This window comes from Cnephaeus nilssonii (assembly GCF_951640355.1).
Source record: "Cnephaeus nilssonii genome assembly, chromosome: 5".
Taxonomy (NCBI): Eukaryota; Metazoa; Chordata; class Mammalia; order Chiroptera; family Vespertilionidae; genus Cnephaeus; species Cnephaeus nilssonii.
In genome coordinates, this window is record NC_137076.1 from 87704677 (window position 1) to 87719079 (window position 14403).

At 53.1% G+C, this 14403-nt stretch overlaps 1 protein-coding gene across 1 annotated transcript; it reads left to right on the plus strand.

The window, feature by feature from the left end:
* The first annotated feature begins 566 nt into the window (after nucleotides 1–566).
* PCYOX1L (prenylcysteine oxidase 1 like) lies at nucleotides 567–12167 on the plus strand. The gene is made up of 6 exons (XM_079770811.1): nucleotides 567–720; nucleotides 4511–4717; nucleotides 6136–6310; nucleotides 7913–8124; nucleotides 10362–10502; nucleotides 10958–12167. Exons 1-6 carry the CDS (start codon nucleotides 630–632, stop codon nucleotides 11614–11616), a joined length of 1485 nt encoding a protein of 494 aa, XP_079626937.1. The 5' UTR covers nucleotides 567–629; the 3' UTR covers nucleotides 11617–12167.
* Nucleotides 12168–14403: the final 2236 nt, after the last annotated feature.

Genomic DNA, 14403 nt, shown 5'->3' on the forward strand with positions numbered 1-14403 from the left:
GGTTTATCCCTTCCTTTTTACCTTTCCTTCATTGTGAGTAGATGAAACCCTTCCCTTTTGTTTGTTTTGTCTTGTTTTTAAGTAGAAGGCAGAGCTATTAACTATGTAGAAACTCCAAATAAACGTAACAGCAGTGTCAGAGCATATACTGAGGGTAACCCTGTCTGCATGCTTGGTCAGCAATTTCCAGCATTTTCACATGCCTTATGTCACGTGATTATCACAACCACCTAGAAACTGAGACACAGAGGAGGCACCTTACAGAGCTAGTACCTCTCAGAGGTTGGACTTGAACCGAAGTCGTCTAAGCTTTGGTTCTTCCTCTTCCACCGATCTTCCTGCAGCGGGACCCAGGTCCTGATGCTGAGCACCCGAAAAGTGCACACCTGGATAAGCCAGCCAATGACGAGCCCAGATCCAGGAGGCGGGACGGGGAAGCTGCCAATGACAGAGCCTGCCCGAGAGAGATGCAGCCTGTGCTGGAGAGGGACGGCTACTCGTCCAATGAGAGGCTGTGAGCAGAGAGGCTGGGAGGCGGGACGGCCAATGTTGCTCCCGGGCGGGGCGGTGAGCCCAGCACCAACGCGCGAGCACCGGACCCCGGCGTGCTGCCCCCGTCGCCGCCCGCCATGGCCCGCGCTGCTCGCTTCCTCGCCGCGCTGGCCGCGCTCCTCGCCGCCGCCGCCGCTACAGGCGGAGACGCCGGGCCTAGTAAAATCGGTGCGGGAAGGACGCGATGGGGTGCTGAGCTGGGGAGGGCTGCGCGGGAAAAGGGGCGCTCAGCCGGCAGCTGCGGGGTGGGGGATGGGGAAGGCAGCTGGGCGATGGAGGGGTACCCGGGAGAGGAGCTGGGTGGAGAAGAGGCGAGGGATTGCGACTGGGCGCGGAAGGGGACCGCAGCAGGCAAGGTGCTGTTGCGGAGGGTGGCATGGGCATGTGTCGAGGCTATCTGGGGTGGAAAGAGGCTTGGGCAGGACTGGCCAGTGATCTCACCGAAAGATTCAGAAATAGTGAGCATGTGCCATGGACCAGGCTCTTTGTCAAGGGCCCCGTAACAGAGGTCAGGGTGTGAGAGACTGGCATTCACAAAGGCTGATTGAAGGCCTGGGTAGCAGGCACGGCGCTCCTAGTTCCTGCAGAAGACTGCACAATACCGGGAAGTTAGTGCTAAGGCTGTAAGTACCCTGCCATAGAGGAAGGGCGCTTCACCCCAGCCTCTGATGGCTCTGGGGGTGGGGGCCCTGGGGCGCTTCTGGAAGCAGCACCTAAACCAGACCGCTGGGAGGGTAGGAGACAGCCCTAGTGGAGACAGAACCCAGGGTAGGTCAGCTGGAGATTTGCTGAGTGACAGCGTGGGGAACTTTTTAATAGCACTCATTTTATTTGTGTGTGTTGTGTGTTGTGGGGTTTGCCTGTCTCCCCTCCCCCATTATTTTATTTTGAGAAAGGTCAAATGTCCACTGAAGTTGAAAGAATTACGCAGTGATCACCCCTCTGCCCACCACCTGGTTCCTGCCATTAACAGACTGCTACTCTACTTGCCTTATCATATACCTATCCACATCCAGGAACCCATCTGACGTTTTAATGGATTTCAAAATAAATTGCAGGCATCAGGACACTTTGCTACATACTTCATCATGCATGTCATGGACTAGCATTCCATATTTGTTTACAGTTGTTGTTTTTTCCTCTTAATAATTGTCATTTTAATTCAACATGACTCAAAAGATTGTCATGTCCCGCACATAAAACTTCCACAGGTAGGCAGAGGGGGTGGGCTTCTGGTGTGGGGGAGTAGGAGCCCCTACTCCACTCCTCTTCCTTCTGTGCGCCCCACTCGGCAGGGAGGGGTGTTGCATGGGAGCACCACAAACTTAGGGTCAGCGCAGTGCTAAGGCATCTTGGGTTACAAAGCCACAGCTCAGGCCACAAAGGGTTAAGACACACTGAAGCATGTCAGAAATCAATTTGGGACCGAGAGTTGAGGGTTTTCTAAAGAAAGAATCATGAGGTCCAGCGTGGCCAAAGAAGGCCTCATGGAGAAGGTGGGTTTTGAGCCAGGCTTTGAAGAATGGGGAAGAGTTAGGCAGGCTGTACCTGGAGGTGCTGGGCACTCTTCCTTCTCTTGGGAGTGGACAACAGAGCGGAACTCCCACTGACCACTGGGGAAGGCTCAGGGCCTCCTCCCCGCACTATTGTTCCTGGCAATGCAAAGCTTGCTGCCTGCCTCCTTCCAGCTGGCCCTGCCTGCCTCGCCCCAGGGGTCATCTAAAGCAGGACGCTTGGCAATGCCCAGCTGCCCTGTAGCTTCCCGATTGTCCTCGGCTCTCTGACAGGAGCCTCCGTCCACCCTTGGTGGTTTGAACTCTATCCACACGATAATGAGGAGCTTCCTGTTAGCGTGGCTTAACCCTCAGACTGCTGCAGGATCACATCTGAACTCCTCGGTGTAGCATTGGACCCTTTAAGTCCCCCGTAGTTCCACACGCTGCCCTGCTCACGCTCTTCTCTGTGGAGAATGTGTTTCTGCTCACGGGCTTCCCGGTTGTCCTCCAGGGTCCCAACCAAACGACCCTTCCCCTCTGAACCTGTGTCTCCCCACCCCCGGGCAGAACTCATTGCTTCCTCCTCGGGATTCCCTGGAACCCTGTTGTCGCCCTTAGTCACACGTTGTCATAGCTGATTGTGCATGAGTCTGTCTGCCCCCTCTCTGCCTGGGCTCAGGAGGACAGAGGCCCTGTTAGATCCATCGTGTGCCCCAGCACATCTTACCGTAGACCAGAGAGTGGGTGTCAGTTCATGGGTGTTGAGTGAGCGAGGTGTTCTTCCCTCTGGCCCTTGGGCAGCTTCCAGGCTCTGTTGCCAATGGAGGGGAGGGGAGCACACTGGTTTAAAAAGGTTAGTGGCATTCTTGGAAGTGGCTTTGTAAATACTGAGGAGGAGGAAGTGGTTTGTTTTTTCAAGGTACAACAAACACTTAACGAACTCTCCTGCCTGCCAGGCTCTGGGGGCATATGACCTGCTCTCAGTCCTTAAACAGACCATTTGAGCAGAACGTGCCGAGGCCCAGGCCCAGGGTAAAGACAGCGTGAGGCGGAAATATGCTGGAGGGACGCCTGACCCGTCAGGTGGGCCAGGCGAGCCAAGCAATGGCATGAGGGCCACAGAAGCCAGCGAGGCACAGGGTGACGGCGCATTCCTGGTAAAGGGAGCGATGCAGTCAAAGGCAGAGGCGCGAGAGAGCAGTCACATGCTCCACAGAGATAAGAAGGTGTGGAGGGTGGCAAGGGTGGGGCCGGGGATGGAATAAGTGGAGGCCAGATGATAAAGAGCCTTGTATTTTTGCCTCCTGGACAGGAGCCGGTGGCTTTAGGGTCCACCGTAGGTCTAGGAAGGACAAATCACACCAGATTTATCTTATTTTCTTTTTGGCTAGAGTTACTAGCTGGACTGTCAGATGAGAGGATCAGATACATGGTGGGTCAGGTGTCAGGCCAGTTCAGTAGCTTCAGAGCTGCCTTACTGTCCTCTCACAGTCCTGTTTTGGATTCTTATCTAGATCAGCATCTATCTGCGTGGTGGTTCCCAGTAGCACCTCACAGCCCTGTGCAGCGAGACGTTTTTTATCAGTGACTGGAATAAGAATACTGATGGCATGTGAACCAAGTTTGGAGAGGGAAGAGGTGTAGGAAACACAAGGGATGATAAGACCCAAAAAGACCTCAAAGAGCTGAAACTTTGTAACAAGAGTCTAAACTGGAATAAAGTGCCCTGTATGCTTCTGAGCAAGCCATCACGGGGCGCTTTCCAGTCTTGGCCAAGACAGATCTAGAAACGATGTATCAGGTAATTGGTTGGTCTAGAGTCACTAGACCAAGGGTTGGCTGACTTCTTCAGTAAAGGGTCAGAGAGTAAATATTTTAGACTTTGCAGGCCTTATAGTCTCTGTTGCAACTACTCAACTCTGCCTCACAGGCAAGCAGCCCAAGACAATAAGCTAAAGAACAGGTTTGGCTGCGTTCCAATAAGACTTTGTTTGCAAAAACAGGCATCTGCATAGATTTTGCCCACAAGCTCTAGTTTGCCAAACCTTGGATTAAAGAATGGTTTCCAAACACTGATCTACCTAATAGTACCTGTCAGTGACCAGGTTTTCATGGTGAAATAAAAATAGGGACAATGTAATGAGTTTTGTAGCAAACTAAATTTATTCTCTTTAAATGATCATCCTGAAATTTGAGGTTTCTGCTTTTTCACTGCTAATGTGTCTTTTTTTTTTTTCCTTTCTCTCTTTTTTTTTTTTTACAAAGTGAGGGTTACAGTAGATGGCAGTTTTGCACTTTAGTAATCGCTTTACTAAAAACTAGTCTGCAGATTGCCTTTTTGAGGTGTTCTAACCCTAGGCAAGTGCCTGGGACTCACTGGCCCAGGAGGCCGTGAAGGTGTGTCCTGCAGTCTCATGCCCATATTCTGTCTCTCCTTGCCTGCCTCCCGGGCCTGCTGGCAGCCGTGGTTGGAGCTGGAATCGGGGGCTCTGCCGTGACGCATTTCCTTCAGCAGCATTTCGGCCCCCGGGTGCAGATCGACGTGTTTGAGAAGGGGACGGTGGGTGGCCGCTTGGCCACCATCTCGGTCAACAAGCAGCACTATGAGAGCGGGGCCGCCTCCTTCCACTCCCTGAGCCTGCACATGCAGGACTTCGTCAAGCACCTGGGTGAGTGCACCGTCCTGGGGCTCCATCGTCCAGCCCCCAGGGCTGGCGGCAGCCATCTGGCCCTTCCCATATTGCCCACCCCTGATGGTCAAAGCCAGAAGGTCATGTAGCTCAATCTCCTCATTTTACAGATGGAGCAGCTGAGACCAGAGAGGGGAAGGAACTTGCCTGAGGTTACACAGTGAGTTAGTTGCAGAGCCGGGATTACAACTCAGGTTTGACTCCCAGGCCAGTTTCTTTCCCTTCCAATCTGCGGCCTCTTCATAATCATAATCGTAATGGCTCGCACCTGCTGCGTGCTTGCCAGGGACCTGGCATCCTTGTAGGTGGTACATAGCCATTACCTCTAATCCTCCCTACCAGCCTGCAAGATGGGGGTCAAATCTCCTCCTACGGAAATTGAAGCTCAGAAAATGTATGCACCTCGGCTAAGGCCATGCAGCTAATAAGTGAGAGAGCTGGGATGTAACCCCAGCGGCATCTATCAAAACCACAAAAACCTATACTGTTGGATGCAGAAATTCCACTTCTCGGTAGTGATATTTGCACATGTGCCAAGAGGCAGACACTTAAGGTTATCATCACAGCATTGTTTAGAATAGCAAAAGGTGGGAAATCTACCTGCCCACCCACTGGGATCTGAGATTAAATAAATTACTGTTTAGGTATACAGACTGGTCAGCCAGATGAGGACATCCTTTACGTCCAGGTATAGGACAATCTCCCAAGACACAGCATGTTGGTAAAGTACAGGACAGTGTATAGTATGTGGGGGGAGGGGCTAACTCAGAAATATACACATTTATGAGTATTTGCACACAAAATATCTCTGGAAGGATGCTGAACTAAGAAAGGTACTGGTGACTCAGAGACAGGAATGGGAGGGTGGAGACAAAAACCTGTGACTTGGGGCAGGTCCTTTAACCTGTAAGCCTCAGTTTCCACATCTCTGACGCCTGTCCTGCCTCTTCCCGGGCCGTGAGAGGATGGAGTGAGATACACAAGGGCCTGTGCTCTGCAAGCCGCAGAGTGTGGGTGGTTCAAGGAGCTGAGATTCTTCCCGTGGGGTCTTGGTGCCCACGGCTGCCATCCCAGACCTGTCCACCCCTGACATTCAGGATGGCATCTGAATTTCCCTCATGGCTGAGTGGATCCCTTTTGGAAAAACAAAGTAAAATAGTACATTCTTTTAATTTTTTTCTCCTTATCGACTAACCAGCCCCAACCTTTCCCCAGTGCATTGGTTGACTGTTTTAAACAAGCAGCACAGATGGATGAACCGTAGAGCTCATGGTCCCTTCAAGGGAGCCAGTCCATTTGCATCCTTTGGAAAGGCCCCGAATTTCAGCTTCAGGCACCGCTAGGTCTCCTGGGGGCCCTCTGAAGGGGACCTGAGGGGATCCTCCTTGTCTCCTCAGGGCTGAAACACCGGCGAGAGGTGGCGGGCAGGAGCGCCATCTTCGGCGGGGAGAATTTCGTGCTGGAGGAGACGGACTGGTACCTGCTGAACCTCTTCCGCCTCTGGTGGCACTATGGCATCAGCTTCCTGCGACTGCAGATGTGGGTGGAGGAGGTCATGGAGAAGTTCATGAGGTAGGGCTGGGCGGAGCAGTGGGGCTCCCCAAGGGAGAGGGGGAAAGTGTTATCATACATGTCCAAAAGGGAGAGGCGCTTGCTGGGCATGAGAACCCCGCACCCTTCCATCCAGGCCCCGAGCCAGCACCCGGGGGGAGGAATGTACTGAGCTGGTATAGGCATGGTCTCTGGTATTATCAAGATAGCATCCCCTTTATGTCTGCTAAGCTAAGCAGGGGTTGTAAACTCAGGCACCTAAAGGGGATATAGAGCAGCAGGTGGGAGAGAGGGGGTGAGGCGGAGCACCCTGAAGAGCAAGGCCTTCACTGGGGGCAGCCGGCACTCTGCCAGCACCAAGTGCGGCCGTGGGGGAATACCTACCTCATTTGGCTAGTTCTTCCCATTTTTTTCAGAAGACGCTGAAAATCTGGAGTTACATGTGAAATCTCCCAGCTTTTCAATGTATGCAACCAATTCATCTTATTAGCCAAAGGAAACATGCCTGTAGGCCGTGTGCAGCCTGCAGGCTAACTCTTGACACTGCTGTCTCCCAGTTTTCCCACCGCGAACAAACACCTTTCTTCACCCTTCTCTCCTCCTCGGGTCTCAGTCCCTCCCCATCACTTCCTGTGGTCACTCTGTCCCTTTCTCGCAGTTCCTCTGCTTGCCAAGCTGGCCCTCCAGCTCTCCTTCAGAGTCCCTCCCGAAGGGTCCCCCTGCCCCTGGGCCAGGTACAGAGGCGCCTCCTTCCCTGTCCCTGGCACTTCTCCCCTCTCTCCACTTCCTAACTGTGCTTGTTATGGCACCTCCTCCGTATATTCCCCAGGTGGCCCCCAAACGTTACATCCTCACCGCTCTTTCTTACGTTTTTATCCCTTGTCAATTGTATTCAAACATACAAAGCTGAGTTCTCCCTTTTGTGGGAGGCACTTCTCCCTGTCAGCCTGTTTCCCCTTAAGTTCCAGACCCACATTTCTAACTGCTTTCTGGACACCTCCAGCTGGGTATCCCGTTAATAACCAGACGCAGCATGTTTACACAGCAGCCCAAGCAGAGGCAACATGTCAAAGGCCAACCCATCCGGAAATCCATCAGCGCATGCTCCCTGCGATTGGGGCAAGATGCGAGCTCGGGGAGTAGGTGGCAGTGCTGTTAGATCAAGCTAAAGGAGAGGACAGGCTGGGCTGGCAGAGAGGGTGACAATATTGGCATGAGGCAGCTGCCATCGGGCCCCATGTGGTCCTAGAAGCCAGGGCAGAACCGACGCTGCTGGAGAGGCGGATGCATCAGTGGGGCGGTGGCCTAGTGCCTGGCAGTCCCAGCTGCGTGAGAGGAGGACTGTGCCCTTGACAGGGAGTGGCTCAGCATGTTTGCAGCTGTCATTCAGCAGAGCCACCATGTGAAGCCAGGTCTGGTGGGATTCCAAGGAATTCGCCCTTCCCTCTGTGCTGTCCCTGTAGGTGGGCCAGGCCCCCCGCAGCCAGTGAGCAGACCAAGGGGAATGTAGCCATGCGGAGGAGGGTGGGTCCCTGCCGGGCCTCCCGGGAGCAGTGGCCCAGGAGCGGGTGGTCTGCCCAAAGGCCTTTCTGCATAAGGGCTCCAGCTCCCCATGTCTCCCAGGATCTATAAGTACCAGGCCCACGGCTATGCCTTCTCGGGCGTGGAGGAGCTGCTCTACTCGCTGGGGGAGTCCAGCTTCATCAACATGACCCAGCGCTCTGTGGCTGAGTCCCTGCTCCAGGTGGGCGTCACGCAGCGCTTTATCGACGACATCGTCTCTGCCGTCCTGCGGGCCAGCTACGGCCAGTCAGCAGCGATGCCCGCCTTTGCTGGTGAGCCTGTGGCCCTCGGCCTGCCCACCTGCCCTTCCCTGCCCCACAGTGCCCAGCATGGGCTGGCTCCCCATAACAACCTCACACCTACCTGGCTCAGTACGGTTGCCTGAGCACTTAGTTGCCCCGACCCCATTTGATTCTGGCATCGGTCCTCCAACCTGGCAGGAGATGTATTTACCCCACTTTACAGATGGCAAAAGCGAGGCTCAGATCTCAGGTCCAATGTGTGTCTGCTACTCCAGACTAGGTTAGTTTCAGTAACTACCCAGGGGCCTCTGGGCTGTGGGTATTCATCTGTTAGCCCGCCTAATCTTCCCATCTCATGATTGGGCCTGTGAGCATGTGCACAACCCTCCAGCACAGGCCACAAGAGGGGTCATAACTAAATCTGCCTGCAGAGCCATTGGGCATGTCTTCCCCCAGGCCTGGCCGCCATTCCGGGCCTTGGAAGATGTGGGAGGATTTTGCTGGGGCAGTGGGAGGATGGAGAGCTGGGGCATTTAAGGCCAAGAAATTGCACAGCCACTTACTGGCCTTTCCTCCCAGCCTGCTTGGCTGGGCCCTTCTCTTCTCCCGGCCTCATAACATGGAAGGGCCCAGGCTCGGTCCTTGGTCCTCTTCTCACGCGCCCTTGGTGAGCTCAGCCAGTCTCAAGGCGTTAAATTCCACCCACCTGCCTCCTAAGCATGACCTCCAGCCCAGACCTCTCTCCAGAACTGCAGTCTCACATGTCAGCTGCCACCCTTATGTCTCCACTGGGACATTTAATGGATGTCTCAAAGTCAGCACGGCCGAACCTGAGCTCCTGACCTTTCCTCCTGGAGCCTGCCTCTCCCAGCTGGGGTGGTAGTAACTCCTTTCGGTTGCTCCTGCCCAAATCCTGACTCATTTCCTTCTCTCATACCCTCCCCCTGGTATGTCAAGAAATCTCATCTGCTTTACTTCCTCATCTATCCAGAATCCCGCAGGTTCCCACCACTGCTTCCTCCCTGGTGTAAGCCAGTATCATCCCTCACCTGAATTACTGCAGTCTCCCACCAAGTCCGCCCACACCCCGCCCCTTACAGGCTATTCTCAACACGTCTGCTGGGTGATCCTTTTAAAACAGAAGACAAGTCGTGTCAGGTCTGCCTGTGAAACTGCATCAGGGCTCCTGTTTTCCTTCCAGTGAAACCCAAAGTCCTCTCAGTGGCCTGCAAGGCCCTACATGGCCTGGGCCCCACCGCCTCTCCCCACCCGCTCACCCCAGTCCAGCCACTCTGGCCTCCTCACCGTGTCGCCAGGGTTCCAGGTGTGCTCCTCACCTTAGGGCTTTTGTGCGGCCATCCCTCTGCCTGGAACAGTCTTCCCTGAGACGCAGTCATGCTAAACTCTCTCTCCCATCAGTTCTTTGTGCAGGCAGTGCCTTTTCTTGAAGCCACCCTACCTCCTTGTCTTACCCTGCCTCTTGCCCCCAGCAGCCCTGGGCTCCCTCCCCCGCAGGCATCAGCTTCTAGCGGACTATTATATTTACTTATTTTTCTCCCACTAGAATTTTTGCTTCCTGAAGACAGGAATCTCTGTTCCCTGGTTTACTAATGTATCCCTAATACTTAGAAAGTGCCTGGACCATTGTAGGCATTCAGCCCATTTTTGGTGAATAAATGAATGAAAAGGTTTGAAATTAACAAGCTCCTTCCCAATCTTCAGATCCTGCTACGTGTCCCCCTCATGGGGCGTCCCTGTTCCCTTTTTAGTATTTCGTGTGTATCCTTCAAAATATAATTCACATACCACACAATTCACCCAATTAAAGTATACAATTGAGTGGTTTTGACGATATTCACACTTGTGCATCCATCACCACAATTTTGAACATTTTCATTGCCCCCAAAAGAAACCTCATACCTTCAGCTTTAGCTATCAACTCCCCAATGCCCCCAGCTCTCCAGCCCTAGGCAACCACGAATCTACTTAGTGTTTCTATGGATGTGCCCATTCTGGATAGTCTGGATAAATAGAATCATACAGTCTGTGTTCTTATGTAGCTGGTTCTTGCATTGAGCATAGTGTTGTCGCCTCACAGCATTGTACATTTATTATATTTGATTTTGTGTGTTATGTCTCTCTGTGCCCATGGTTGTGGGGAGTCTTGGCCTGGGAGGGAGGCCAGGTAGGATGGTAGTGGATTCTTCAGCCCTACTTCCTGCCCAGTGTTTCCGAGAACCTACCGGCTCCCTTTCCCCTTTGCCCAGGAGCCATGGCACTAGCGGGGGCCCAGGGCATCCTGTGGTCCGTGGAGGGAGGCAACAAGCTGGTTTGTTCCGGTCTGCTGAAGCTCACCAAGGCCAACGTGATCCATGCCACAGTGACCTCGGTGACCCTGCAGCATACAGGTGAGCAGACAGCAGGTGGCGTGGCCACCCCATTCCTAGACAATGAACACTCACGCCTCCTCTGTCCCCAAATTCCAGTTTGATCTGCCTGGGAGGAGGATTCCAAAAAACCAATGGGAAGTCCCAGCATTGTCAAGTGACACCAGAGGGCACTGTTGTCCCAATTCCAATGTCAAAGCCAGAACACGGATTCGCATCCGTCTAGCTCTACTCGTTTGACCACCGCGGGTTTTGAGCCACAGTCAGCGGCGGAAGCAGAACCAGAGCTTGAGTCTCCCGGCTCCCAGTCCAGTGCTCGCCCTGCAGCCACACCTGCATGGAAAGGCGATCCCCACCATCTGGACAGCCCAGCCACACCCAGGGTCTCACACCCTCCATTCTGGGCCCCCGATGAGCGATCAATGGGTAGAAGCCGAGAAATAAGTTGACTTTTGTGCTCTCTTCTCTCCTTCCAGAAGGGAAACCCCTGTACCTGGTAGAGTATGAGAATGAGGCGGGCACTAGCTTCGACTTCTACGACATAGTGGTCATCGCCACCCCCCTGCACCTGGACAACAGCAGCACCATCGCGTTCGAAGGCTTCGACCCGCCCATTGATGTCATCCAGGACTCTTTCCAGCCCACCGTTGTCTCCTTGGTCCACGGCTACCTCAACTCCTCCTACTTCGGGTTCCCTGACCCTAAGCTTTTCCCCTTCGCCAGCATCCTTACCACAGATTTCCCCACTTTCTTCTGTGCCCTGGACAATATCTGTCCCGTCAACATCTCGACCAGCTTCCGGCGGAAGCAGCCTCAGGAGGCAGCCGTTTGGCGAGTCCAGTCCCCCAAGCCTCTCCTTCGGTCCCAGCTAAAGACCCTCTTCCGCTCCTATTACTCAGTGCAGACAGCCGAGTGGCAGGCCCACCCCATCCACGGCTCCCGCACCACTCTCCCTCGGTTCGCCCTTCACGACCAACTCTTCCACCTCAATGCCCTGGAGTGGGCAGCCAGCTCCGTGGAGGTCATGGCTGTAGCTGCCAAGAACGTGGCCCTGCTGGCTTACAATCGCTGGTACCAGGACCTAGACAAAATTGACCAAAAGGACTTGATGCACAAGGTGAAGACTGAACTATGAGGGTGCCGGGCGAGCCTGGGAATGTCCATCCCCGCTGAAGATGGATCACCCCCCACAGCGGCCAAGGCTGTGCAAGCCACGCTCGCCTGCCCAGCCTCCTTCCGACCCCTCCCATGTCGAGTGAAATCTCTCCGGTGGGTCCAGGTGGCCTGCTCCCTGCCTCTCTATCTTAAGGATTCTCAGAGTGATGGTTCCTTTTTTTAAGAGAGAGACTAAGAGAAGGGAAGGAAATTCAAACCAGTGTATTCATTTTATTTATTTTTTTAAAGGAAGAAATAAAAGTCCATCTTCTCCAGCTACTTCTGACTTGGTTTTCTAAGTAGGAGACAGAGATAATGATGGGAATGAATAGAAGACAGAGAACTCTGAATCCAGTTTCTTTGCTGTTTTTCACAGCCTACCCCTAAAATGTACCTGTGGCAACACCAACAATGACACGTGTAACCAGATGGTCACAAATCAAGAAGAAGGGAAAATCAGGAAACAGAAGACATGATAATAGCTCCTATTTACGGAGGGCTTGTTGGATGTGAGGTGCCTAGTTAAGAACTTATTGCCCTGGCCAGGTAGCTCAGTTGGTTAGTGCATCGTCCCAATATGCCAAGGTTATGGGCTCCTTTGATCCCTGGTCAGGGCACATAAAAGAATCAACCAATGAGTGCATAAATAAGTGGAACAACAAATCAATGTTTCTCTCTGCTTCCCTCTCTCTCTTAAATCAATTTAAAAAAAAATAATTTATTAGACACCATCTAAGCCTCTCAGCAATACCATTTGTGGGAGAGATGACTGTGGTAGGACCCAAGGAAGAGCTGGTTACCCCACAAGGGGCTGTCAGTGTAGCTCCAAGCTTCCTGTCAACCACTGGAAAATGGGAAGCATACCAGGCCGTAGGAAGAGGAAAACTTCCTTGGCATTTGCAGGAATTGACCATTCTGTCCATAAGGCAGGGGTTGAGGAATGTAACAATGATGTGTCTTGCATGGAGACAAGTCCCTAGATGGTGGAAGGCAGTCATACCTGACCCCCAAGCATTGACCCCAGCAGAGTAAAAAAAGAAAAGGTGTTGGGATGGAGTTCAGAGGTTAACAAGATTAGGATGCCCAAGTCCCACCCACACCTGCTAAATCTGGCTCTGGGGTTGGGCCCAGGAGGACACAACACTTGCCAAGGGACACTGATATTGTGGCTAACTTCCCTTTTTTTGAAGAGATGGAGATAAAAGCCCAAAATGAAGTAATTTGCCCAAGGTTTTTTGTGAGTTCACAGAACAGAGTTAAAATCTGGAGCTTCTCCTAATTAATTGAGTTCAGCATGGGGCAAAATCCCCTTCAAGTAGGCAGAGGCCCAAACTGGCTCTGAAGTTTCACCCCGCGGAGGTGATGGTAGTGGTCATTAAAGAGTTGGTGCCTTTAAAGTTAGAGGAACATGCCCTCGGTTACTACAGGAATTTTGAAGTTGACACATCGGTAAGAATGCTTTTGGTTGACGTAGTAGGAAACCAAACTCAGACTGCCTTAAGCAATAAAAGGGTTTTACTGGTTATCATAACAGTCCCAGCCCAGGGCACTGTGCAGTGCCAGCGCCATTACTTCTCTCATGGTCAAGGACGGCTGCCAACAGCTCCCAGAGCGACAGGATCTTCTCCCACGACCCCTGAGCCAAAGTCTGGGCTCTGGGCCAGTTGGGCCCCTGCTGAACCAATTCCTCTGGCCAAGTGAATGCCACATGCTGATTGGCTTAGAACAGTGAGGCCCCACCCCTGGAGCAGAGGTGGTCTCATCCAAACTACAAGGGCAGATGGGTAGAAGGGGTGTTGGAGAGAAGCACAATGTCAGCCACAGGTAGGATGGGGCTGTGACCTTTCCCTTTTCTCAAGTCCAGTGAAATCAGTGTGAAATGGCATCCTTTCATGGTTTATAGTTAACATGAAGATGCCTTGGGCTATTAGGGAGTAACCAGTGATCATAGGTATTGGGCCAGAGGACCAAGACAAATAAATTTGTCCCTGATAACCACCCCCCTCTTGCATCCCTAAGGATGTGCACAAAAGAGGCAAACCAGGGCAGTTACATTTGATCCCCGAAGCTGGCATTCTGGCTCCATGCCCAGCTTGAGTGCTGTGGAGCTGGCTGCTGCTTCAGAAACTTCCTTTGTCTGGGTACGCAGGCCTGAACAGCTCAGAGCCAAACTGGGCCAAAATGCCCATGCTGCCCACTCCCCCAGGCCCAAACCTGAGAGCTGCATCTCACCACCTCCCCACCTACAAGGAAAGGGCAGAGGTTCCCGAAGGCAGCAGAAGGGAGCATGAGAACCAGGGGGGAACCTTTGCCCCCAGGCCCACCAGAAGCCCCCAGGGACCCACAGCCCTCTGGGAGAAGAGAGCATTTGCAAAGACAAAGAGTTCTATCATCTGCCAAACAAAACAGGAAAGAGGTGACACATTCCCAGTCGCCCTGGGGGCAGTATAGTACACATTTAGAACTCCTCAAAGGAACTTCACCCCTACAGCAGGTGGCTCAAGCAGGATTTCAGCTCTTTGGTGGGAGGAGGGCTGTGGAGCATAGAGTTGGGAGTGGGTGAGGAACGGTGGGGAGGGAGGAATGCCTTGCTCCTGACCCACCTTTGAAGGAGCATCAGAGGGAGCTAGGGGCAGATCTTGCCCCCCCCCCCTGAGGCCTCCTTGCATGAATGCATGCATGCATTCATTCACCAAGGCCTGCACCCCTATTTTGTATGTGGCACTGTGCTAGGCGCTGGGGATGCAGCACTGAAGTTGGCAGATGA